The 26720-nt window shown below is 56.2% G+C and overlaps 1 protein-coding gene across 5 annotated transcripts in view; it reads right to left on the bottom strand.

The window, feature by feature from the left end:
• LOC137341007 (TOM1-like protein 1) overlaps positions 1–26720 on the bottom strand; it is a 60492-nt gene that overhangs the window by 18757 nt on the left and 15015 nt on the right. For 2 of the 5 annotated variants that reach the window (XM_068003824.1, XM_068003823.1), the window contains exons 3-13: positions 24708–24786; positions 21348–21497; positions 18886–19011; positions 16267–16392; positions 15083–15199; positions 11005–11138; positions 7752–7809; positions 6920–7037; positions 5353–5461; positions 1587–1647; positions 926–1031 (exon numbers count right to left, since the gene is read on the bottom strand). In XM_068003824.1, the coding sequence (XP_067859925.1) occupies positions 926–1031; positions 1587–1647; positions 5353–5461; positions 6920–7037; positions 7752–7809; positions 11005–11138; positions 15083–15199; positions 16267–16392; positions 18886–19011; positions 21348–21497; positions 24708–24786 (1184 nt within the window). The remainder of the gene's footprint in view (positions 1–925; positions 1032–1586; positions 1648–5352; positions 5462–6919; positions 7038–7751; positions 7810–11004; positions 11139–15082; positions 15200–16266; positions 16393–18885; positions 19012–21347; positions 21498–24707; positions 24787–26720) is intronic. The other 3 variants (XM_068003825.1, XM_068003826.1, XM_068003827.1) reach the window with 3 other exon arrangements.

Genomic DNA, 26720 nt, shown 5'->3' with positions numbered 1-26720 from the left:
AGGCTCTCATTCGGGAGCAGATTAATCTGCAACCCTCCGCACACTGAAAACATCTGGGACAAAAGTGCAGCAAATCACCAGTACGAGTGTCCTAGCTGGCTCGGGGTAAATGTGCCTCCTGTGAAGGTCCCAATCCATGGGGACCAGAGCCCCAGGTTCAATCCCCAGCCCGCACTAAGTTAGAGTGACAGTGGGGGGACTGAGTTAGTGGATCACAGCCAGAGTGACAGTGGGGGGGGGACTGAGTTAGTGGATCACAGCCAGAGTGACAGTGGGGGGGGGACTGAGTTAGTGGATCACAGCCAGAGTGACAGAGAGGCGGGGGGAGAGACAGAGAGGCGGGGGGAGAGACAGAGAGGCGGGGGGAGAGACAGAGAGGCGGGGGGAGAGACAGAGAGGCGGGGGGAGAGACAGAGAGGCGGGGGGAGAGACAGAGAGGCGGGGGGAGAGACAGAGAGGCGGGGGGAGAGACAGAGAGGCGGGGGGAGAGACAGAGAGGCGGGGGGAGAGACAGAGAGGCGGGGGGAGAGACAGAGAGGCGGGGGGAGAGACAGAGAGGCGGGGGGAGAGACAGAGAGGCGGGGGGAGAGACAGAGAGGCGGGGGGAGAGACAGAGAGGCGGGGGGAGAGACAGAGAGGCGGGGGGAGAGACAGAGAGGCGGGGGGAGAGACAGAGAGGCGGGGGGAGAGACAGAGAGGCGGGGGGAGAGACAGAGAGGCGGGGGGAGAGACAGAGAGGCGGGGGGAGAGACAGAGAGGCGGGGGGAGAGACAGAGAGGCGGGGGAGAAGGTGAGGGGGGGGAGGAGAAAAATAAAGAGGGGAGAGAGAGAGAGAGAAGATGATGGCTGTGGTACTGCCCCATGTCCAGGGGTCCCTGTGGTTCCAGGACTATCGCAGCCCCTGTCGAGATGACCTATGACCTACCGGAGTTACCTGTGTGCACAGAAGTGGCGGCAGTGAGAGTGGGGTAAGACCCAGAGAGGAGACTGTAGTCTGGGGGCAGCGCCTGCACAGACCGGGGCCGGAAGATCTGGAAGGAAGAGAAATGTTAAATATATCACTGCTCAAAACAGGGCCGCACAATCATTAAACCCGCAATCCCGAATATTCATCCAGTTCTGCCCAACCTTCTGGTTTAAAGTCCCAGGGCACCAGTGGTGACTCCCGATATTTATATTTGGAGAGCGATAGGCTGGGCGATTCACTCAATGGTCACTTCCGGCCCTCATTGTCCAAACTTGGAAGGGGAGGGTGAAGGGCAGGTGAGGGGAGAGGAGGGTCAAACAGGGCATTTGAATAGAGGACGGACCGTCCATCCCAGCAGTCAGGGAGTGTGGCAGGTCGGAGAGGAAAGAAGAGACTGAATGAAAAATCCTACTGGAGCGAAGTGAAGAATTGAGGTGTTGGGTGGGCTGGAGGGCAGAGTGTGTGTGTCACAGGGCACTCACCGAGGGGGCGCGAGAGACAATCTCTCCGGTCAGTGACCACCCATCCGTTCCTGGCACTCGGCGCACGGTTTACATTTGTTCCGGTTTGAAAGACCACCTCGAGAAGGTCAGAGTGTGGGACACAGGCCCGTACTTACGTTCGCGTACAGGGGCTCCGACAGGCTCTCAGTCACCTGGCTCTGTGCTGCCATGCTGTAACTAGGAGACAGTTATTAAGAGTTAACGTGCTGTAAGTTACAAGAAAGTAAGACTTTAATCCAATTTTAATTCCCGCCCCGCCCCGCCGCCCCCCCCTACTCTTCTGAAGGCGTCGACTCTGGCTGGGCTCCACAGGACTGGACACTCTCCGAGATCTCACTCTAACAGGAGGGGGCCATTCAGCCCCTCGAGCCTGTTCTGCCATTCAGTGAGATCACGGCTGATCTGTATCCTAACTCCATCCACCTGCCTCGGCTCCATATCCCTTAATACCCTTGACTAGCAAAAATCTATCGATCCCAGATTTAAAATTATGAATTGAGCTAGCATCTACCACTCTTAGCTGAAGAAGTGTTTCCTAAATTCTCTCCTGAATGGCCAGGCTCTGATTTTAAGGTTATGTCCCCCTTGTCCTGGATTCCCCAACCAGTGGAAAAAGTTTCTCTCTGTCGACCCCATCAATTCCTTTCAAAATCCTAAAACCCCCAATCAAACCACCCTTAACCTTCTATATTCCAGGGAATACAAGCCCAGTTTATGTCATATTGCCTCATAATTTAACCCTTGGAGCCCTGGTAACATTCTGGTGAATCTGCGCTGCACTCCTTCCAAGGCCAATATATCCTTTCTAAAGTGCGGTGCCCAGTATTCCAGATGTGGTCAAATCCTGATACACTTGGGTGAACTGTGTTTTTCTCTGTTCTCTCTCTGGCCGGACTCCTGCTTGTGCTGCAGGGAGAGGTGAAGAGATGGCTCCTTTGCCCTGCCTCTCTTTATGTACAGACCTGCCTATGTCCAAGTGGCCATCGCCCACAGCAGCAAGATGTCGCCACCAAAACTCTTCCATGTTAAGTCGGCCGTGGCTCAGCGGGAATCTCTCTCGCCTCGGAGTTGTGAAGGTCGTGGGTTCGAGTCCCACTCCAGCGACTTGAGCACACAGTCCAGGCCGGCAATCCCACTGCAGTACTGAGGGAGTGCTGCACTGTCGAATGAGATGTTAAACCGAGCCCTTAAACCCCGTCTGCCCTCTCAGGTGGGCGTAAAAGATCCCATGGCACTATTTCAAAGAAGAGCAGGGGGAGTTCTCCCCGGTGTCCTGGGCCAATATTTATCCCTCAACCAATATCATTAGAGACAGATTATCTGGTCATTTATCACATTGCTGTTTGTGGGATCTTGCTGTGCGCAAATTGACTGCCGGGTATTCTACATTACAACAGTGACTACACTTCTAAACAGTAATTCATTGGCCGCAAAGTGCTTTGGGAAGTCCTGAGGTGCTATAAGTTCTTTTAAAATAGTCACTGTCTTCATTAAAGGTGTTTGGAAATCTCTGTATTTTGGAGGGGAGGAGGAAGGGAGAGGGAGAAAACAAATTGCGCAGGGTGGGAATCAGAGGGATGAAAACCCTGAGACTTTTCTGTGTTAATGGTCACCGTCTGCACGGAGAGGAAAAGAAAATTCCTTCGCTGGGGCTTGAAGCCCTGATCCCTCCACAGGAACAGGCTCGATGGGCTGAACGGCCTACTCCTGTCCTCTGCGTCCCACTGTTCTCAGTGCGTCACTGACTGGATTCTCCCACTGCAGGTGAATTGATGAATGATGAATTGTTGCTGGGAACTTGAGACCTGAGGGGGGGGGGGGGGTTGGTGGGATGGGGGAGGTGCCTGGAGATCGGACGTCTGCCCAGCCCTGTGGGGGGGGTGGGGATGGGGATGGGGATGGGGGAGGTGTCTGGAGATCGGACGTCTGCCCAGCCCTGTGGGGGGGGGTGGGAATGGGGATGGGGGTGGGGGAGGTGTCTGGAGATCGGACGTCTGCCCAGCCCTGTGGGGGGGGTGGGGATGGGGATGGGGATGGGGGAGGTGTCTGGAGATCGGACGTCTGCCCAGCCCTGTGGGGGGGGGTGGGAATGGGGATGGGGGTGGGGGAGGTGTCTGGAGATCGGATGTCTGCCCAGCCCTGTGGGGGGGGTGGGGATGGGGATGGGGGTGGGGGAGGTGTCTGGAGATCGGATGTCTGCCCAGCCCTGTGGGGGGGGTGGGGATGGGGATGGGGGTGGGGGAGGTGCCTGGAGATCGGATGTCTGCCCAGCCCTGTGGGGGGGGTGGGGATGGGGATGGGGATGGGGGAGGTGCCTGGAGATCGAATGTCTGCCCAGCCCTGTGGGGGGGGTGGGGATGGGGATGGGGGTGGGGGAGGTGCCTGGAGATCGGATGTCTGCCCAGCCCTGTGGGGGGGGTGGGGATGGGGATGGGGGTGGGGGAGGTGTCTGGAGATCGGATGTCTGCCCAGCCCTGTGGGGGGGGTGGGGATGGGGATGGGGATGGGGGTGGGGGAGGTGTCTGGAGATCGGATGTCTGCCCAGCCCTGTGGGGGGGGTGGGGATGGGGATGGGGGTGGGGGAGGTGCCTGGAGATCGGATGTCTGCCCAGCCCTGTGGGGGGAGGGTGGGGAATGGGGCAGCTTCTGATCTTTTTATCGTTCTCTCTCCCCTCAAGGAGAGGATTGTCGCTGGGCTGGGTGTGGAACGTGGGGGAAAGCTCACTGGCCCCAGAGATGCAGCTTTTAATCCGTGTCCCATAACCCGTGGAGCACGAATGGGGAAACGTGGAATCCTTTGTCCCAAATCAGTAGCCCCGTCTCCTCCCCTCCCCTCCCCTCCACGAGACAGCGATTCAACCGTGCCATCCAGTGCGAAACCGAGCCCATCGCCATCTCAGGGAAGACCCCAGCTTCAATCCTGCGTCTTAGTCGGACGGCTGCAGAGGTGCTACACTTGGCCTCAGTATCCCTGGGTCACGGAGAAGTGGGGGAGGGGGGGAACCCAAATCAGCCAGGATTCCCTCCCCTGATCATTAGCCAGCAAACCCCTGCCGGAAAGGGACGAGATCCAGCTCATCTGCGATGCACCCCATGGTCAAGAAATCGGCCGATACGTCTCCACCCACCGCCCCCACCCGCCCATCTAAGTCCACGCATGATTTGGGTGCGGGGCCAGACAGTGACCAGCACTGATGGTACCGAATGCCAGGATTGGTCAGTGCCCCCCGGGAGGGACTACAATAACTTGCATTTATACAGCACCATTAACGTAGTAAAACGTCCCAAGGAGCTTCACAGAATCGATTATCAGACAAAATTTGACACCGAGCCACACAAGGAGATGTCAGGACAGGTGAACAAAAGCTTGGTCAAAGAGGTAGGTTTTAAGGAGCGTCTTAAAGGAGAGAGCGAGGGAGAGGTTTAGGGAGGGAATTCCAGAGCTTAGGGCCCAGGCAGCTGAAGGCACGGCCGCCAATGGTGGAGCAATTAAAATCGGGAATGTGCAAGAGGTAGAATTGGAGGAGCGCAGAGATCTTGGAGGGTTGTAGGAGGTTACAGAGATAGGGAGGGGGGCGAGGCCATGGAGGGATTTGAAAACAAGGGTGAGAATTTTAAAATCGAGGTGTTCCTGGACCGGGAACCAATGTAAGTCAGCGAGCACAGGGGGCGATGGGTGAACGGGACTTGGTGCGAGTTAGGATACGGGGCAGCAGAGTTTTGGATGAGCTGAAGTTTATGGAGGGAGGAAGATGAGAGGTCAGCCAGGAGAGCATTGGAATCGTCCAGTCTGGAGCAAAGGCATGGATGAGGGTTTCAGCAGCAGATGAGCTGAGGAAGGGGCGGAGAGGGGAGAGAATGTTTGGCTAAATGTGAACTTACACTGGCACTGCATTAGGCACGGGTAATTCAGGTAAGGCCCTGGTCTGCAGGAAGGGGTTTGTAGCACACTGGCCCGTTTCCATGGCAGCAGAGTTTCCACCATTGAGACCTGTGATAAATGAACATAAAACACAACAGGAACCAAATCCTCACTCAGTATTCCAAGTTCATTAGACTTTCTGTCTTTCACAACTTTTTCTTTTTTGTGAATTTCATGCCCAAATTAAGGGGAGTTCGTGCTGGGGAAGGAACACATTAAAGCTCAGGAACACAGTGTCCCATCAAACACTCCCAGGGCACGTACAGCACGGGTTAGATACAGAGTAAAGCTCCCTCTACACTGTCCCATCAAACACTCCCAGGGCAGGTACAGCACGGGTTAGATACAGAGTAAAGCTCCCTCTACACGATCCCATCAAACACTCCCAGGGCAGGTACAGGGTTAGATACAGAGTAAAGCTCCCTCTACACTGTCGCATCAAACACTCCCAGGGCAGGTACAGCACGGCTTAGATACAGAGTAAAGCTCCCTCTACACTGTCCCATCAAACACTCCCAGGGCAGGTACAGCACGGCTTAGATACAGAGTAAAGCTCCCTCTACACTGTCCCATCAAACACTGCCAGGGCAGGTACAGCACGGCTTAGATACAGAGTAAAGCTCCCTCTACACTGTCCCATCAAACACTCCCAGGGCAGGTACAGCACGGGTTAGATACAGAGTAAAGCTCCCTCTACACTGTCCCATCAAACACTCCCAGGGCAGGTACAGCACGGGTTAGATACAGAGTAAAGCTCCCTCTACACTGTCCCATCAAACACTCCCAGGGCAGGTACAGCACAGGTTAGATACAGAGTAAAGCTCCCTCTACACTGTCCCATCAAACACTCCCAGGGCAGGTACAGCACAGGTTAGATACAGAGTAAAGCTCCCTCTACACTGTCCCATCAAACACTCCCAGGGCAGGTACAGCATGGGTTAGATATAGAGTAAAGCTCCCTCTACACTGTCCCATCAAACACTCCCAGGGCAGGTACAGGGTTAGATAGAGTAAAGCTCCCTCTACACTGTCCCATCAAACAATCCCAGGGCAGGTACAGCACGGGTTAGATACAGAGTAAAGCTCCCCCCACACTGTCCCATCAAACACTCCCAGGGCAGGTACAGCACAGGTTAGATACAGAGTAAAGCTCCATCTACACTGTCCCAGAAACCTTGCTGAACTCCAGCCTCAGATGAGCATCCCCACATCCTGTATAGAGTGTGAGTAGTTGCATTTCCCACACTAGACACCCTCTGAGCCAGACTGGCAATTTAGTTCTATTTTCTTCCATTTGCAGACAGTCCCTGGGTGAATATGGGTTGTGAGAGGGGACGGTGGGTCGATGCCCAGTGCTACACCTCAGCTGACGGCCACGAGAAGCAGCAGCAGCAACAGAAATCGCAGGTCGCGGAAAGTTTAAATGTTTAAGTGTCGGGGCTCGGGCGGGCAGAACCAGCCTGTCCTGGATTTCAGCCTGCCTGTCACTGATCGATGCCAGTTCCAGGCAGCTCGCAGATTACTTACTGACGCTGGAGAAGTGGGTCACAGAGGCAGGAACTGGTACAGCAAGGGCTGGGGCAGAACAACTGAAGTCAATCAGATCGTGTGTGCAGCAGGGAGCCGAGGCTTCAGTAACAGAGCCCTGTGGGCACAGAGGAGAAAGGACACTCAAATGATCATATTGTCCATTAGAACGAGAGATGTCCTCATTGAGGAATGGAACACTTAATTGTAGCTCCCGTCAAACACTCCCAGGGCAGGTACAGCACGGGTTAGATACAGAGTAAAGCTCCCTCTACACTGTCCCATCAAACACTCCCAGGGCAGGTACAGCACAGGTTAGATACAGAGTAAAGCTCCCCCCACACTGTCCCATCAAACACTCTCAGGGCAGGTACAGCACAGGTTAGATACAGAGTAAAGCTCCCTCTACACTGTCCCATCAAACACTCCCAGGGCAGGTACAGCACAGGTTAGATACAGAGTAAAGCTCCCTCTACACTGTCCCATCAAACACTCTCAGGGCAGGTACAGCACAGGTTAGATACAGAGTAAAGCTCCCTCTACACTGTCCCATCAAACACTCCCAGGGCACGATTACTGGAACTGTACCCCAGGAAGAGAAAGGGAGGGAGGAGGTGGGGGTGGGGGGAAGAAAGGGAAGGTGGCGGGTAGAGAGAAGGAGGGAGGGGAAGTAGAGGGGGGGCAGGATCTCTTTCCCTCGTTGTGTCATGTCCCGTGCACCCACTCCTCGAATGTCATGTATCGGGAGCTTCATGGTATATGTTTACCGAGGCGGTATCTCTAACGGTAAGCCTGCCCCACAGCACGCACTGCCCTGCGTTGCCATGCTTACCTTGGTCGACTCCGCGCTCTCCTGCCTCCGACCGAAACTTGCTCGGCGTCTCTCGAACCTGCGGGGGGCGGGGGGAGGGAGAAAGAGGCAGCAATTACCCAGAGATCCCACTCAACTGTTAAAAGAAAAACAAAAAAATACTCTTGACTGATTGGCTGGCGGTTGCCCAGTAACCCGGGACCGAAGAACATGCCTTCGCGGCAGGTGTGAACAAACACTCGTGCAAATCCCGGGTGAAAACGGATATACCCCCCCCACCACCCTCCCCCATAGCGAATCACAGGGCGGTAATCGGGGTACATCGCAGGATACGGTCAGTTGTACATCACTGACCCATGGACTGCCGCGGTCCAGTCCTTGCGGTGATGGTCCTCACTCACTGACCCATGGACCGCCGCGGTCCAGTCCTTGCGGTGATGGTCCTCACTCACTGACCCATGGACCGCCGCGGTCCAGTCCTTGCGGTGATGGTCCTCACTCACTGACCCATGGACCGCCGCGGTCCAGTCCTTGCGGTGATGGTCCTCACTCACTGACCCATGGACCGCCGCGGTCCAGTCCTTGCGGTGATGGTCCTCACTCACTGACCCATGGACTGCCGCGGTCCAGTCCTTGCGGTGATGGTCCTCACTCACTGACCCATGGACTGCCGCGGTCCAGTCCTTGCGGTGATGGTCCTCACTCACTGACCCATGGACTGCCGCGGTCCAGTCCTTGCGGTGATGGTCCTCACTCACTGAGACTCTTATTGTTGAACTTTGCAGCTAATGGTTCACAAGACTGAATGGGACTGGAGTCACGTTTAGGCCGGACCAGGTAAGGGGGCGTCTTTACAACAATCCGGCAGCTTTGGGGGGTTTACTTCCTGCTGCCTGCCCATAAATTACCAGATTAGTTACGTTCAATCCCATAACTCACCAGGGCGGGATTTAATACTCTCAATCTCTGGTTTGCTCGTCCTGGCCCATAACCACGGCACTGATATCCCCATCCTCCCCTAAAGGTGCTGCCTCAAGCGGAAGACAGTTCCGCCCCATCCAAGTGTCGTCCGTGAGCTACCAATCGTCTCAGGACCTTGGGTTAGGAACATGGGAACAGGAGGAGGCCATTCAGCCCCTCGAGCCTGTCCGCCCCATTCAATTGGATCATTGGCTAATCTGTACCTTAACTCCATTTACCCGCCTTGTTTCCGTAACCTTTAATACCCTAATAAAAATCGATCAATCTCAGTTTTGAAATTTTCAATTGACCTCCAGCCTCAACAGCCTTTTGGGGGAGAGAGTTCCAGATTTCCACTCCCCTTTGTGTGAGGAAGTGCTTCCTGACATCACCCCTGAACGGCCTGGCTCTAATTTTAAGGTTATTCCCTCTTGTTCTGGACTCCCCCCACCAGAGGAAATAGTTTCTCACTATCCAACCTATCAAATCCTTTGATTATCTGAAACACCTCAATTAGATCACCCCTTAATCTTCTATACTCGAGGGAATACAAGCCTGGTCTTTGCAACCTGTCCTCATAATTTAAACCTCTAAGCCCCAGTATCATTCTGGTGAATCCCTTCCAAAGCCAATATATCCTTCCTGAGGTGCGGTGCCCAGAACTGAACGCAGTATCTCCAGATAGGGTCTGAGCAGAGCTTGAGACAACTGTAACATCACTTCTACCCCTTAGTATTCCAGCCACCTTTGAGATAATGGCCAACATTCCATGAGCCTTTTTAATTATTTTTTGTATCTGTCCACTCGCTTTTCGTGATTCCTGCACTTGGACCCTGAAATCTCTCGAACCGTGCAAGCCTTGGACTCCTGTGTAACTGTGTTGTTATGAGGTTTACTCAACCTCTCAGTACGAGCACACTATGGGAGATAAGAAATCACCCCAGAGCCAGCGCACTTTAACGCTGAGTGACGGTCGTCTTCCACGTAGAAATACACAGAAGCTCAGAAACAGGCCATTCGGCCCAACTGCTCCATGCTGGTGTTTATGCTCCACACGAGCCTCCTCCCTCCCTACTTCATCTCACCCTATCAGCATATCCTTCTATTCCTTTCTCCATCATGTGTTTATCGAGCTTCCCCTTAAATGCATCTATTCTATTCGCCTCAACCACTCCTTGTGGGAGTGAGTTCCACATTCTCACCACTCTCTGGGTGAAGAAGTTTCTCCTGAATTCCCTATTGGATTTATTAGTGACTATCTTATATTTATGACCTCTAGTTCTGGTCTCCCCCACAAGTGGAAACATCTTCTCTACGTCTACCCTATCGAACTCTTTCGTTATCTTAAAGACCTCTATCAGGTCACCCCTCAGCCTTCTCTTTTCCGGGGAAAGGAGCTCCAGCCTGTTCAGCCTTTCTACCAGAATGTCTCCTCCTTGTGTCACTCGTGGTGCAGCTTTCTAATCCCTCAGATTGCTGATCCCCGCTTGTTGACAGACCTGATTTCACACAATCTGTAACTGCGCGGCTGCCTGTTCCAGACCGATGACGTTTTAAAAAAATTCGTTCATGGGATGTGGGCGTCGCTGGCGAGGCCGGCATTTATTGCCCATCCCTAATTGCCCTCGAGAAGGTGGTGGTGAGCCGCCTTCTTGAACCGCTGCAGTCCGTGTGGTGAAGGTTCTCCTGCTTTAAATAGGGGTTGCCAATCCTCCAGGATTGCCCTGGAGTCTCCAGGAATTAAAGATTACTCTCCAGGACACTGCTGCGAGCAAAAAACCCAGGAGGAAAGTCATAGAGGGTGTTAAAAAAAAAATTGTGTTTTAAAAAAAATTCTCTTTGAAAACTTTTGTTTCTTGGTTATAAAAATATTGGACATGGGGAAAACAGGCTGTTTGACAGTCAGCAATCATCCAATTGGGTAACGAAGAGTCTGTTCACGCTCCGATTGGCCGTGGGAAGGCGGGACACCGTGAGGATTGACATCTCGGGCAACCAATGGCAGAGTGCGGGGGGGGCACCATGAGGATGGACACGTCGGGCCACCAATGACGGGAGTGTGTGGGGCAGGACATCGCGAGGACGGACATGTCGGGCGACCAATGGTGAGCGTGAGACGGCAGGTCATATGATGTCACCTCCAGGAATACGTCCAAACAGTGTTGGCGACCCTGTGCTTTAAGGGGACACGACACCGAGGAGACTCCCAACTAAAACCCAGCTAGGTCGCGAGGTGACCATCGGCTGCCCTCACCCGCTCCAACCGCCTCTCGTAACGCGCGGCGCGACGCCCAGAGTTACCCCCCACCCCCACCTCTCGTATCGGAGGAACACGCTGTTCAGCTCATCGTTGGCCTGTAACAAGCTGCCGATGACGCCCTCGTTCTCCACCTCCAGCAACAACGCCACGATCCTGTCCTGCATCGATCGGCAGGTCTGGTGTAACTTCTGTCACAGAGAGAGAGAGAGAGAGAGAGAAAAAACAGTAGAGACCCAGTGTTTGATCACAAAGAAAGAACTTGCATTTATATAGCAACTTTCACAACCTCAGGAAGTCCCAAAGCGCTTTACAGCCAACAAAGTACTTTTTATTGCAGCGAAGTCACTTTTGTAATTTAGGAAACGTGGCAGCCAATTTGTGCACAGCAAGATCCCACAAACAGCTATGAGATAAATGACCATATTGAATTTGAGAGTGAAGTAGTTAAGTCCGAAACTAGGGTCTTAAATTTAAACAAGGCCAATTGCGTAGGTATGAGGGATGAATTGGCTAAGGTAGATTGGGAAATTAGATCAAAAGATATGATGGTAGATAAACAACGGCAAACATTTAAATAAATAATTCATCATTCCCAACGAATATACATTCCCTTGAGGAATAAAAACTCCACAGGAAAAATGATCCAACCGTGGCTAACTAAAGAGGTTAAGGATAGTATTAGATTAAAAGAGGCTTACAATGTTGTGAAGAATAGTAAACCTGAGGATTGGGAGAGTTTTAGAAACCAGCAAAGGATGACCAAGAAATATAAAAACAGATTGTAAGAGCGCCTATAAGTATATAAAAAGGAAGAGATTAGCAAAGTAAACCTGGGTCCCTTAGAATCATAGAAATCATAGAAAATTTATGGCACAGAAGGAGGCCATTCAGCCCATCGTGTCCACGCCAGATTAGAGGCGGCGACAGGAGAAATTATAATGGGGAATAAGGAAATGGCAGAGACGTTAAACAAATATTTTGTATCTGTCTTCATAGTAAAAGACACAAAATACATACCGGAAATAGTGGGGAACGTAAAGCAATTACGATTGGCAAAGAGAAAGCACTGGAGAAATTAATGGGACTAAAAGCCGATAAATCCCCTGGACCTGATGGCCTACATCCCAGGGTTCTAAAAGAGGGGGCTGCAGAGATAGTGGATGCATTGGTTGTGATCTTCCAAAATTCCCCAGATTCTAGAACAGTCCCCGTGGATTGGAAGGCAGCAAATGTAACCCCGCTATTCAAGAAAGGAGGGAGAGAGAAACAGGGAACTACAGACCTGTTAGTCTGACATCAGTCACTGGGAAGAAGCTGGAATCCATTATTAAGGACGTGGTAACAGGGCATTTAGAAAATCATCATATGATTAGGCAGAGTCAACACGGTTTTATGAAAGGGAAATCATGTTTGACAAATTGATTAGAGTTTTTTGAGGATGTAACTAGCAGGGTAGATAAAGGGGAACCAGTGGATGTAGAATATTTGGATTTTCAAAATGCATTCAATAAGGTGCCACACAAGGGGTTGTTCCATAAGTCAAAAGCAAAATACTGCAGATGCTGGAAATCGGAAATAAAAACAGAAAATGCTGGAAAAGCTCAGCCAATCAGGCAGCATCTGTGGAGAAAGAAAAGGGGTTAATCGAAAACCTTTCAAGTTATTACATAAGATAATGGCTCGTTGGGTTGGGGGTAATATATTAGCATTGATAGAGGATTGGTTAAAGGACAGAAAACAGAGAGTAGGGATAAACGGGTCATTTTCAGGTTGGCAGGCTGTAACTAGTGGGGTGCCACAGGGATTGGTGCTTGGGCCTCAGCTATTTACAATCTACATTAATGACTTAGATGAAGGGACCGAGTGTAATGTATCCAAGTTTGCTGACGATACAAAACTAGGTGGGAAAGTAAGCTGTGAGGAGGACACAGAGTCTGGAAAGGGATATAGACAAGTTAAGTGAGTGGGCAAGAAGATGGCAGATGGAGTATAATGTGGGGAAATGTAAGGTTATTCACTTTGGTAGGAAGAATAGAAAAGCAGAACATTTTTTAAAAGGTGAGAGACTGAGAAATGTTGGTGTTCAGTGAGATTTGGGTGTTCTTGTACATGAATCACAGAAAGTAAATGTGCAGGTACAGCAAGCAATTAGGAAGGTAAATGGCATGTTGGCCCTTTTTGCAAGGGGGTTGGAGAATAAGAGTAAGGAGGTCTTGCTGCAATTACATAGGTGAGACCACACCTGGAGCACTGTGTACAGTTTTGGTCTCCTTATCTAAGGAAGGATATACTTGCCTTGGAGGGGGTGCAACGAAGGTTCACTAGATTGATTCCTGGGATGAGAGGGTTGTCCTATGAGGAGAGATTGAGTAGAATGGGCCTATACTCTCTGGAGTTTAGAAGAATGAGATGGGATCTCATTGAAACATATAAGATTCTGAGAGGGCTTGACAGGGTAGATGCTGAGAGGATGTTTCCCCTGGCTGGAGAGTCGAGAACTAGGGGGCACAGTCTCAGGATAAGGGGTCGGCCATTTAGGACTGAAATGAGGAAAAAAATTTTCACTCAGAGTCTTTGGAATTCTCTACCCCAGAGGGCTGTGGATGCTCAGTAATTGAGTACATTCAAGGCTGAGATTGATTGATTTTTGGACTCTTGGGGAATCAAGGGATATGGGGATCGGGCGGGAAAGTGGAGTTGAGGTAGAAGATCAGCCATGATCTGATTGAATGGCGGAGCAGGCTCGAGGGGCCGTATGGCCCACTCCTGCTCCTATTTCTTACGTTCTTATCATTGAATCTTACAGCACAGAAGGAGGCCGTTCGGCCCATCGTGCCAGCTCTATGAAAGAGCTATCCAATTATTTCCGCTCCCCCTGCCCTTTCCCCATAGCTTTGCAAGTATTTATCCAATTCCCTTTTGAAAGTTACCATTGAATCTGCTTCCACCACCCTTTCAGGCAGCGCATTCCAGATCATAACAACTCACTGTGTAAAAAAAAGTTCTCTTCACCTCTGCCCCTGGTTCTTTTACCAATTATCTTAAACCTGTGTCCTCTGGTTACCGACCCTCCTGCCACTGGAAACAGTTTCTCCTTATTTACTCTAACAAAACCCTTCATGATTTTGAACACCTCGATCAAATCTCCCCTTAACCTTCTCTGCTCTGCTCTAAGGAGAACCACCCCAGCTTCTCCAGTCTCTCCACATAAGTCCCTCATCCCTGGTACAATTTTAGTAAATCGCCTCCGCGTCCTCTCCAAGGTCCGAGGGATAAATATTGGCCCCAGGACAAAATACTGGCCATGGGATCTTTTACGTCCGCCTGAGAGGGCAGACGAGGCCTCGGTTTAACGTCTCATCCGAAAGGCAGCAAATAACAACTTTAGCACATGAACTGTTTCTTTTACAGAATTTACAGCACGGAAACAGGCCATTCGGCCCAACTGGTCCATGCCGGTGTTTATGCTCCACTCAAGCCTCCTCCCTCTCTACTTCATTTAACTCTATCAGCATCTCCTTCTATTCCTTTCTCCCCCATGTGTTTATCCAGCTTCCCCTTAAATGCATCTACGCTATTCAACTACTCCATGTGGTGACGAGTTCCACATTCTCACCACTCTCTGGGTGAAGAAGTTTCTCCTGAATTCCCTATTGGATTTATTGGGAACAGAGTGGAGATTAAGGAAAAGATTCAACAAGAACAGCTTGCATTTATATAGCGCCTTTAATGTAGTAAAACGTCCCAAGGCGCTTCACAGGAGACGCTGAAACAAAATTTGACACCGAGCCACGTAAGGAGATATTAGGACAGGTGACCAAAGAGGTAGGTTTTAAGGAGCGTCTTAAAGGAGGAGAGAGAGGCGGAGAGGCAGAGAGGTTTAGGGAGGGAATTCCAGAGCTCAGGGCCCAGGCAGCTGAAGGCACGGCCGCCAATGGTGGAGCGATTAAAATTGGGGATGCACAAGGGGCCAGAATTGGAGGAGCGCAGAGATCTCGGAGGGTTGTAGGGCTGGAGGAGGTTACAGAGATAGAGAGGGGGCGAGGGCCAGGGAGGGATTTGAAAACAAGGATGAGAATTTTAAAATTGAGGTGTTGCTGGATAAATTACACGAACGCCCCAGTATTCCTACCTGTAACATCTCCATGTCCTCGGGATTCCCGGAACCCGGAACGTTCTCCACTAAAATGGCAGACATGACCGTGATGTTCATCGTCACCATGTCCAGCTCACTGCGCAGTTTGGCCACCTGCAGGAGGATGGGGGAATCGCGGTTAACACGCGCCGGCGACACTCCGGAAAAGCGCCGAGAGATGAAATGCAAAAGGGTGGGGCCCCGCGCTCCCCCTCCACCGGGGCCCCGCGCTCCCCCTCCACCGGGGCCCCGCGCTCCCCCTCCACCGGGGCCCCGCGCTCCCCCTCCACCGGGGCCCCGCGCTCCCCCTCCACCGGGGCCCCGCGCTCCCCCTCCACCGGGGCCCCGCGCTCCCCCTCCACCGGGGCCCCGCGCTCCCCCTCCACCGGGGCCCCGCGCTCCCCCTCCACCGGGGCCCCGCGCTCCCCCTCCACCGGGGCCCCGCGCTCCCCCTCCACCGGGGCCCCGCGCTCCCCCTCCACCGGGGCCCCGCGCTCCCCCTCCACCGGGGCCCCGCGCTCCCCCTCCACCGGGGCCCCGCGCTCCCCCTCCACCGGGGCCCCGCGCTCCCCCTACACCGGGGCCCCGCGCTCCCCTAGAAACCTCCGCTCACTCTTCAACTGAGTAATGTGGGTTTCAGACCATAATCCCACATGCATTGAGGAGCCCCAGTTTCAGGCCCGCTGCTGCCAGGGTGAGGGAACGAGAGGTGGCATAATTTGCGGGATCTTCCTCTACCTTTTTCGGCCGGGCAGGGGAGAGATGACAGCAGGCCGCCCGCCCCGAGGGGCAGGGCCCGGGGAGCAGGCCGCCCGCCCCGAGGGGCAGGGCCCGGGGAGCAGGCCGCCCGCCCCGAGGGGCAGGGCCCGGGGAGCAGGCCGCCCGCCCCGAGGGGCAGGGCCCGGGGAGCAGGCCGCCCGCCCCGAGGGGCAGGGCCCGGGGAGCAGGCCGCCCGCCCCGAGGGGCAGGGCCCGGGGAGCAGGCCGCCCGCCCCGAGGGGCAGGGCCCGGGGAGCAGGCCGCCCGCCCCGAGGGGCAGGGCCCGGGGAGCAGGCCGCCCGCCCCGAGGGGCAGGGCCCGGGGAGCAGGCCGCTGCGTTTTGCGATGCAGAGAAGCTCAAGTAACAGTGTTGATTACAGTCCGTGTCACGGTCCCTCTCCTTCTGGACCCACACTGCCTTACCTGCTCCGGGACCAGTGTTATGGTGTTCCTGGGACAAGGAGTGAGGGAGGCTGCTGAGGAGGAGACTGAAGACGTCGATATGGGGGAAGTCTGTGAGCTGTGAGGCTGCTGCACTGCAACTGGGCCCTGAAAACACAACAAAATTATTACGGCTGTGTAACTGGGCTCTCCGACCCCCGCCCCCTCCCTCCGACCGACCCCCGCCCCCTCCCTCCGACCGACCCCCGCCCCCTCCCTCCGACCGACCCCCGCCCCCTCCCTCCGACCGACCCCCGCCCCCTCCCTCCGACCGACCCCCGCCCCCTCCCTCCGACCGACCCCCGCCCCCTCCCTCCGACCGACCCCCCGCCCCCTCCCTCCGACCGACCCCCGCCCCCTCCCTCCGACCGACCCCCGCCCCCTCCCTCCGACCGACCCCCGCCCCCTCCCTCCGACCGACCCCCGCCCCTCCCTCCGCCCGACCCCCGCCCCCTCCCTCCGACCGACCCCCGCCCCCTCCCTCCGACCGACCCCTCCCTCCGACCGACCCCTCCCTCCGACCGACCCCTCCCTCCGACCGACCCCTCCCTCCGACCGACCCCTCCCTCCGACCGACCCCTCCCTCCGACCGACCCCTCCCTCCGACCGACCCCTCCCTCCGACCGACCCCTCCCTCCGACCGACCCCCGCCCCCTCCCTCCGACCGACCCCCGCCCCCTCCCTCCGACCGACCCCCGCCCCCTCCCTCCGACCGACCCCCGCCCCCTCCCTCCCTCCGACCGACCCCCGCCCCCTCCCTCCGACCGACCCCGCCCCCTCCCTCCGACCGACCCCCGCCCCCTCCCTCCGACCGACCCCCGCCCCCTCCCTCCGACCGACCCCCGCCCCCTCCCTCCGACCGCCCCCCGCCCCTCTCGCTCGCTCCCTCCGACCCCTGCCGCCCCTCTCGCTCGCTCCCTCCGACCCTCCCTCAGACCCCCGTCCCTCTCCATGACCCCCGCCCCTCTCCCCTCCCCCCTCCCCTCCCCCCTCCCCCCCTCCCCCCTCCCCCCTCCCCTCCGTCTATCCCTCTGCTCCACCATACCTCTCGGGTTGGGGAATGGGATTTGGTGGAACTGAAACACAGAGAAACTAAACCACCTGGAAAGAACGAACTTGCATTTTTACAGCAACATCCTCAGGATGTCTCACAGCCGGTAGTTTGGTTCAGAGACTCTTGCCTGTGTGCGTGAGACGTCTGAAGAGGCGGGACTAGCAGCTCGGAGTCGGCACAAAGAACGGCCACTTGGACACGAGATTTGGTCAGAGTCCAACGCCTGCAGTCGAGGCTCAGGCTTTCTGATTAACTTTCTTTTACGGCGATGAAGGATATAATTGGCCTTGGAGGGGGTGCAGCACGGATTCAGCAGAATGATACCGGGGCTTAAAGGGTTAAATTACAAGGCCCGGTCGTATAAAATTGGTTTGCGCTCCCTTGAGTTTAGAAGGCCGAGTGGTGATCTGAATGAGGTGTATAAAATGATAAAAAGGGATTCGCTACTGTCTCCTTAATAATAGACTCCAAAATTTCTGGTCTATAATTTCCAGCCTTCTGCCTACTACCCTTTTTAAATAAGGGTGTTACATTAGCAGTTTTCCAATCTGCCGGGACATTTGCCGAGTCCAGAGAATTTTGGAAAATTATTACTCGGTTAATCCCGGGGATGAGGGGGCGGACATATGAGGAGAGGTTGAGTAGATTGGGACTCTACTCATTGGAGTTCAGAAGAATGAGAGGCGATCTTATTGATTGTGAAGGGGCTTGATCGGGTGGATGCGGTAAGGATGTTCCCAAGGGTGGGTGAAACTAGAACTAGGGGGCATAATCTTAGAATAAAGGGCTGCTCTTTCAAAACTGAGATGAGGAGAAACTTCTTCACTCAGAGGGTAGTAGGTCTGTGGAATTAGCTGCCCCAGGAAGCTGTGGAAGCTACATCATTAAATAAATTTAAAACAGAAATAGACAGTTTCCTAGAAGTAAAGGGAATTAGGGGGTTACGGGGAGCGGGCAGGAAATTGGACATGAATTTAGATTTGAGGTTAGGATCAGATCAGCCATGATCTTATTGAATGGCGGAGCAGGCTCGAGGGGCCGAGTGGCCTACTCCTGCTCCTATTTCTTGTGTTCTTATGACAGGGTAGATCGAGAGAAACTATTTCCTCTGGTGGGGGGAGTCCAGAACAAGGGGGCATAAACCTTAAAATTAGAGCCAGGCCGTTCAGGGGTGATGTCAGGAAGCACTTCTTCACACAAAGGGGAGTGGAAATCTGGAACTCTCTCCCCCAAAAGGCTGTGGATTCTGGGGGTCAATTGGAGCTTTGAAGACTGAGATCGATGGATTTTTGTTGGGTGAGGGTATCGAGGGATCTGGAGTGAAGGCGGGTAAATGGAGTTAGATACAGGTCAGCCATGATCCAATTGGATGGTGGAGCAGGCTAGAGGGGCTGAATGGCCTCCTCCTGTTCCTAATGAAAATAAACGGGTTTGTGTCACTCAGAACACCTGGGCTGATCCGTCTTTTGCTGAAATAGCTGTGTGAGATATCGAATCATCCCGTTAGTGTTTCCCACTGTCAGTGGGAGGTCTGGAAAACAACTCACGTTATTCCTGGTACCAGTGGATCCCACAGCTGGAGTTGGAAATATTAACCCTTTCCGTTTCATCTCCATGTAGAGCTCCTGCACATCACTGACATCAATCGGTCCCTGGTAGGTAGTTGCCCAGGACTGAGGTACAGAACCGGGGAGAAGCATTAGGACAAGAGAATGCACTGAACACGACACCTTCTCCCCCCGACCCCACCCCTACCTCCCCGCCCCCTCTCTCCCTTCCCCCCCCGACCTCCCCGCCCCCTCTCTCCCTTCCCCCCCTGACCTCCCCGCCCCCTCTCTCCCTTCCCCCCCTGACCTCCCCGCGCCCTCTCTCCCTCCCCCCCGAACTCCCCGCCCCCTCTCCCCGACCTCCCCGCCCCCTCTCTCCCTTCCCCCCCGACCTCCCCGCCCCCTCTCTCCCTTCCCCCCCCCGACCTCCCCGCCCCCTCTCTCCCTCCCCCCCGACCTCCCCGCCCCCTCTCTCCCTTCCCCCCCCCGACCTCCCCGCCCCCTCTCTCCCTCCCCCCCGAACTCCCCGCCCCCTCTCCCCGACCTCCCCGCCCCCTCTCTCCCTTCCCCCCCGACCTCCCCGCCCCCTCTCTCCCTTCCCCCCCCCGACCTCCCCGCCCCCTCTCTCCCTCCCCCCCGACCTCCCCGCCCCCCGACCTCCCCGCCCCCCTCTCCCTTCCCCCCGACCTCCCCGCCCCCTCTCTCCCTCCCCCCCCGACCTCCCCGCCCCCTCTCTCCCTCCCCCCCCGACCTCCCCGCCCCCTCTCTCCCTCCCCCCCGACCTCCCCGCCCCCCTCTCCCTCCCCCCCGACCTCCCCGCCCCCCTCTCCCTCCCCCCCGACCTCCCCGCCCCCTCTCTCCCTCCCCCCCGACCTCCCCGCCCCCCGACCTCCCCGCCCCCTCTCCCTCCACCCCGACCTCCCCGCCCCCTCTCTCCCTCCCCCCCCGACCTCCCCGCCCCGTCTCTCCCTCCCCCCCCGACCTCCCCGCCCCCTCTCTCCCTCCCCCCCCGACCTCCCCGCCCCCTCTCTCCCTCCCCCCCCGACCTCCCCGCCCCCTCTCTCCCTCCCCCCCGCCCCCCTCTCCCTCCCCCCCGACCTCCCCGCCCCCTCTCTCCCTCCCCCCCGACCTCCCCGCCCCGTCTCTCCCTCCCCCCCCCGACCTCCCCGCCCCGTCTCTCCCTCCCCCCCCCGACCTCCCCGCCCCCCCTCTCCCTCCCCCCCGACCTCCCCGCCCCCTCTCTCCCTCCCCCCCCGACCTCCCCGCCCCCTCTCTCCCTCCCCCCCCGACCTCCCCGCCCCCTCTCTCCCTCCCCCCCCGACCTCCCCGCCCCCTCTCTCCCTCCCCCCCCGACCTCCCCGCCCCCTCTCTCCCTCCCCCCCCGACCTCCCCGCCCCCTCTCTCCCTCCCCCCCCGACCTCCCCGCCCCCTCTCTCCCTCCCCCCCCGATCTCCCCGCCCCCTCTCTCCCTCCCCCCGACCTCCCTCCCCCCCGACCTCCCTCCCACCCCGCCCCCTCTCCCCCCACCGACCTCACCCCTTCTCTCCCTGCCCTCTGACCTCACCCCTCTCTCCCCCCACCCCCGACCTCACCCCCTCCCTCCGCACTCCCTCTCTCCCTCCCCCCTTCCCCCCTGACCTCATTGTCCCCTCTCCTCCCCACCCCCTCCCCTACCCCTCCTTCTCCCCGACGTCCCCTCACTCTCCCCGTCCCGTCCCCTCCTCTCCCTCTCCCCTCCCCCTCCCTCTCCTCTCCCCCGTCCCCTCCCCCTCCCCGACACTGATGATCTGGACTAGGGTCGAGGAGCAGAGGCATCTCGGGGTACAGATTCACAAAGTAACGACACAGGTTAATAAGGCCATAAAAAAGGCAAACCAATTTCAGGGGTTCAGGGAAGTTATGTTAAACTTGTTTAGAACCTTGGTTAGACCACACTTGGAGTATTGTGCACAGCTCTGGTCTCCATATTATAGAAAGGATAGAGACGCACTGGAGAAGGTGCAAAGAAGATTTACTAGGATGATACCAGAACTGAGAGGTTATAACTATCAGGAAAGGTTGAAAAGGCTGGGGCTCTTTTCTCTAAAGAAGAGAAGACTGAGGGGTGACCTGATAGAGGTCTTCAAAATGATGAAGGAGTTCAATAGGGTAGACGTAGAGAAGATGTTTCCACTTGAGGGGGAGAGCAGAACTAAGCAGGCTGGGGCTCTTTTCTCCAGGAGAAAAGAAGGCTGAGGGATGAGAACTCGCCACCTCAGGGAGTGGTCGAGGCGACTAGCATGGATGCATTTCAGGGGAAGCTGGATAAACACATGAGGGAGAAAGGAATAGAAGGATATGCTGATCGGGTGAGATGAAGAAGGGAGGGAGGAGGTTTGTGTAGAGAATAAACACCAGCATGGACCCGTTGGGCCGAATGGCCTGTTTCTGTGCTGTACATTCTATGCAAGTTCCTTTCTTACCTGAATGAGAGTGAGGATGTGGTTCTGGATGTCGATAGGCGGGTTGTACTTGGGTTTCAGCACCTTAGCCAACACATCCTTCACAAAGACCTTCCTCACAATCAGCGAGTGGAAACTCGGGCCACAGTTTCTCATACAGGTGACGAGAAGCTGCTCAGCAAAACAAACAGAGGGAATCAGCGGCTGAAATATTTCACCTTCAGGGATGGAATCCGGGGAGGAGGGGGGAGGAGGAGGGGAGGGGAAGAGGAGGGAGGGGAGGAGGAGGGGAGGGGAGGAGGAGGGGAGGGGAAGAGGAGGGGAGGGGAAGAGGGAGGGGAGGGGAAGAGGGAGGGAGGGGAGAGGGAGGGGAGGGAAGAGGAGGGGAGGGGAAGAGGAGGGGAGGGGAAGAGGGAGGGGAGGGGAAGAGGGAGGGGAGGGGAGAGGGAGGGGAGGGGAAGAGGAGGGGAGGGGAAGAGGAGGGGAGGGGAGAGGGAGGGGAGGGGAAGGAGGAGGGGAGGGGAAGGGGAAGGGGGAGGGGGAGGGGGAGGGGAGTGGGAGGGGGGAGGGGAGGGGAAGGGGGAGGGGAGGGGAAGGGGGAGGGGAGGGGAAGAGGAGGGGAGGGGAAGAGGAGGGGAGGGGAAGAGGAGGGGAGTGGGAGGGGAGGGGAGAGGGAGGGGAGGGAAGGGGGAGGGGAGGGGAAGGGGGAGGGGAGTGGGAGGGGGGAGGGGAGGGAAGGGGGAGGGGAGGGAAGGGGGAGGGGAGGGGGACTTTCGCTATCATTACCCTCCACCCTCCTATCCCATCGATGCAATACTGTAGAGAGATTGGTGGAGAATCTATCAGTGGATCTCCTCACTGGCCTCCTACAGACGTGCGGTCTCCTCTTGTACCAACTTACTCACCCCAGTTATTTAACAGATGACACAAATTATGGGCATCTTTCAAACTCCATAGAATAACCCAAAACCACCTCACCGGGCACCGACATTTATTACAGGGCGAGACCAGAGTTCTCTCACCCGGCCCCCCCCTCCCACACAGCTGCCCCCTCTCACACCCCCAATGCCTTTTCTCCGTGGGTATCTCTCTCGCCTGAGTCAGAAGGTCTTGGGTTCGAGTCCCACTGCAGAGGTTTGAGCACAAAATCCAGGCGGACACTCCCAGTGCCAGTAGTGAGGGAGCGCTGCACTGTCGGAGGGTCAGTACTGAGGGAGTGCTGCACTGTCGGAGGGTCAGTACTGAGGGAGCGCTGCACTGTCGGAGGGTCAGTACTGAGGGAGTGCTGCACTGTCGGAGGGTCAGTACTGAGGGAGCGCTGCACCGTCGGAGGGTCAGTACTGAGGGAGTGCTGCACTGTCGGAGGGTCAGTACTGAGGGAGCGCTGCACTGTCGAAGGGTCAGTACTGAGGGAGCGCTGCACTGTCGGAGGGTCAGTACTGAGGGAGTGCTGCACTGTCGGAGGGTCAGTACTGAGGGAGCGCTGCACTGTCGGAGGGTCAGTACTGAGGGAGTGCTGCACTGTCGGAGGGTCAGTACTGAGGGAGTGCTGCACTGTCGGAGGGTCAGTACTGAGGGAGCGCTGCACCGTCGGAGGGTCAGTACTGAGGGAGTGCTGCACTGTCGGAGGGTCAGTACTGAGGGAGCGCTGCACTGTCGAAGGGTCAGTACTGAGGGAGCGCTGCACTGTCGGAGGGTCAGTACTGAGGGAGCGCTGCACCGTCGGAGGGTCAGTACTGAGGGAGTGCTGCACTGTCGGAGGGTCAGTACTGAGGGAGCGCTGCACTGTCGAAGGGTCAGTACTGAGGGAGCGCTGCACTGTCGGAGGGTCAGTACTGAGGGAGTGCTGCACTGTCGGAGGGTCAGTACTGAGGGAGCGCTGCACTGTCGGAGGGTCAGTACTGAGGGAGTGCTGCACTGTCGGAGGGTCAGTACTGAGGGAGCGCTGCACTGTCGGAGGGGCAGTACTGAGGGAGCGCTGCACTGTCGGAGGGGCAGTACTGAGGGAGCGCTGCACTGTCGGAGGGTCAGTACTGAGGGAGCGCTGCACTGTCGGAGGGTCAGTACTGAGGGAGCGCTGCACTGTCGGAGGGTCAGTACTGAGGGAGCGCTGCACTGTCGGAGGGTCAGTACTGAGGGAGCGCTGCACTGTCGGAGGGTCAGTACTGAGGGAGCGCTGCACTGTCGGAGGGTCAGTACTGAGGGAGCGCTGCACTGTCGGAGGGTCAGTACTGAGGGAGCGCTGCACTGTCGGAGGGTCAGTACTGAGGGAGCGCTGCACTGTCGGAGGGTCAGTACTGAGGGAGCGCTGCACTGTCGGAGGGTCAGTACTGAGGGAGCGCTGCACTGTCGGAGGGTCAGTACTGAGGGAGCGCTGCACTGTCGGAGGGTCAGTACTGAGGGAGCGCTGCACTGTCGGAGGGTCAGTACTGAGGGAGTGCTGCACTGTCGGAGGTGCCGCCTTTCGGACGAAACATTAAACCGGGGCCCCGTTTGCCCCTCTCAAGTGGATATAAAAGATCCCACAGCCACTATTTCGAAGAAGAGCAGGGGGAGTTCTCCCCGGTGTCCTGGGGCCAATATTTATCCCTCAACCAACATCACTAAAAACAGATTATCTGCTCATTATCACATTGCTGTTTGTGGGATCTTGCTGTGCGCAAATTGGCTGCTGCGTTTCCTACATTACAACAGTGACTACACTTCAAAAGTACTTCATTTGTTGTGAAGCGCTTTGGGACGTCCTGAGGTTGTGAAAGGCGCTATATAAATGCAAGTTCTTTCTTTCCCAGCTCATACCACAGCACTGAACAACTCAGGACCGGTGCCGTTCGCCCTGCACATGCGGTGAGAGCTTGTGGGAAGCCTGCACACAACTCGCATTTATATAGCGCCTTTAACATAGTAAAACATCCCGAGGCGCTTCACAGGAACGATTATCAAACAAAATCTGACACCGAGCCACATAAGGAGACATTAGGACAGGTGACCCAAAGCTTGGCCAAAGTTGGTTTTAAGGAGCAACTTAAAAGGAGGAGAGAGAGGCGGAGAGGTTTAGGGAGGGAATTCCAGAGCTCAGGGCCCGGGCACCTGAAGGCACGGGGCCGCCAATGGTGGAGCGATTAAAATCGGGGATGGGCAAGAGGCCAGAATTGGAGGAGCCCAGAGACCTCGGAGGGTTGTAGGGCTGGAGGAGGTCACAGAGACACTGGGCAAGGTTCGTGACCCTGGGTGGCCGGCCGGCATCATTTTTCGCAGGGAAGAACTCGCTGCAGCAGAACTGGGCGCCGAGCTGCCGCCGCCATGGTAAACCGAAGCTGGCAACGGTGCAAGGACAGAGCTGGGTGAGCGAGGGGCAGATATACCGGGTCGCGTACTCACAGACAGGGCCAGTCTGATCTCCTTGTAGTTCCGATTCCCTGCGATCCTTTTCTTTAATGCTTTAACTGCATCCTTCGGCCTAGGGTCAAAGAAACAGACACTGACAATCAGGATAATTAACGGGAGACCAGGAGAATCCGCTCTCGCACACTCGCGCGGCCGCTCTCGCACACTCGCGCGGCCGCTCTCGCACACTCACACACACCAATATATAGCAGCGTGGAGCCATGACACCCACTAAGAGAAGCGATTGGACCAATGAGGAGAGGAGTCACAATCTGCTCATTTTAGCTTAAAAGATTGAAGTTGGACCTTGGGTTTTAAAATATGTTCCGCCCCTCCTGAAGCCATTGCCTCCCTTGCTGGGGTTCGGTTATCTGGTTCCCGCCCCCTCTGCTACCTCACCCGTACGGCCATTCTTTACACATGAGCCCAGACGGCTATTCATCTATGGGCAGCAGCACAGTCCAAGTCCGATCCCATTGGCCGTTGATAACACAGGCCCCGTCCTAGCGGGGTGCAGACCAGCGACCGGGAGAAGGAACTCCGGTAGATTTCCCCTCCCTCCATAACCCAGGAGAAAGGAGGCCGATCAGACCTGCTCATCCGCTGCCCCAGCTCATCGCAGGCCCGGGACCGAACCTGGAAACTTCCTGCTCTGCGCCGCTCAGCAATGACCCCCCCCCCCCCCGAACCCCGACCCCACCCGGGCCCACGACCCCCCTCCCACCGGCGCGACGGCCCCCGACCGCCCCCCACCCCCGGCCCCACGACCCCCGACCCCCCCCCCGGCCCCTCCATTACATTTACCGCACACCAGGCATTTCTCTCCTAGTTCAAAGTCACATGGAAGTCATTAAGTGCATCAGATTTCCTGTTTACTGCACAGAACAAAAGGGTGAGGGAAAGGACAGTCCTATCAGATTAATCTGACGCCTGTTTGTGTGGTAAATTATCTAAACTCCAACTGCCTTTGAATAAACTGAAATCCGGTTCAGCCTGATGGAAGAGCAGCCGACAAATTCAGAGGCTCGGAGATGACACCCAGAACCAGAGGCAGACAGGAGAAATCCAGTCCCCTCCTGGGCACCTGGTCCCTTCTCTCGTACCCCTCAATCCCACACTGTACTCCCTCCCTCGTACCCCTCAATCCCACACTGTACTCCCTCCCTCGTACCCCTCAATCCCACACTGTACTCCCTCTCTCGTACCCCTCAATCCCACACTGTACTCCCTCCCTCGTACCCCTCAATCCCACACTGTACTCCCTCTCTGGTACCCCTCAATCCCACACTGTACTCCCTCCCTCGTACCCCTCAATCCCACACTGTACTCCCTCCCTCGTACCCCTCAATCCCACACTGTACTCCCTCCCTCGTACCCCTCAATCCCACACTGTACTCCCTCCCTCGTACCCCTCAATCCCACACTGTACTCCCTCTCTCGTACCCCTCAATCCCACACTGCACTCCCTCGTACCCCTCAATCCCACACTGTACTCCCTCTCTCGTACCCCTCAATCCCACACTGTACTCCCTCCCTCGTACCCCTCAATCCCACACTGTACTCCCTCTCTCGTACCCCTCAATCCCACACTGTACTCCCTCTCTCGTACCCCTCAATCCCACACTGTACTCCCTTCTCTCGTACCCCTCAATCCCACACTGTACTCCCTCCCTCGTACCCCTCAATCCCACACTGTACTCCCTCTCTCGTACCCCTCAATCCCACACTGTACTCCCTCCCTCGTACCCCTCAATCCCACACTGTACTCCCTCTCTCGTACCCCTCAATCCCACACTGTACTCCCTCGTACCCCTCAATCCCACACTGTACTCCCTCGTACCCCTCAATCCCACACTGTACTCCCTCATACCCCGCAATCCCACACTGTACTCCCTCCCTCGTACCCCTCAATCCCACACTGTACTCCCTCCCTCGTACCCCTCAATCCCACACTGTACTCCCTCTCTCGTACCCCTCAATCCCACACTGTACTCCCTCCCTCGTACC

Source organism: Heptranchias perlo, chromosome 23 (assembly GCF_035084215.1).
Source record: "Heptranchias perlo isolate sHepPer1 chromosome 23, sHepPer1.hap1, whole genome shotgun sequence".
Lineage (NCBI taxonomy): Eukaryota > Metazoa > Chordata > Chondrichthyes > Hexanchiformes > Hexanchidae > Heptranchias > Heptranchias perlo.
Note: the sequence above shows the minus strand (reverse complement) of the source record. Positions and strands in the feature narration are given on the sequence as shown.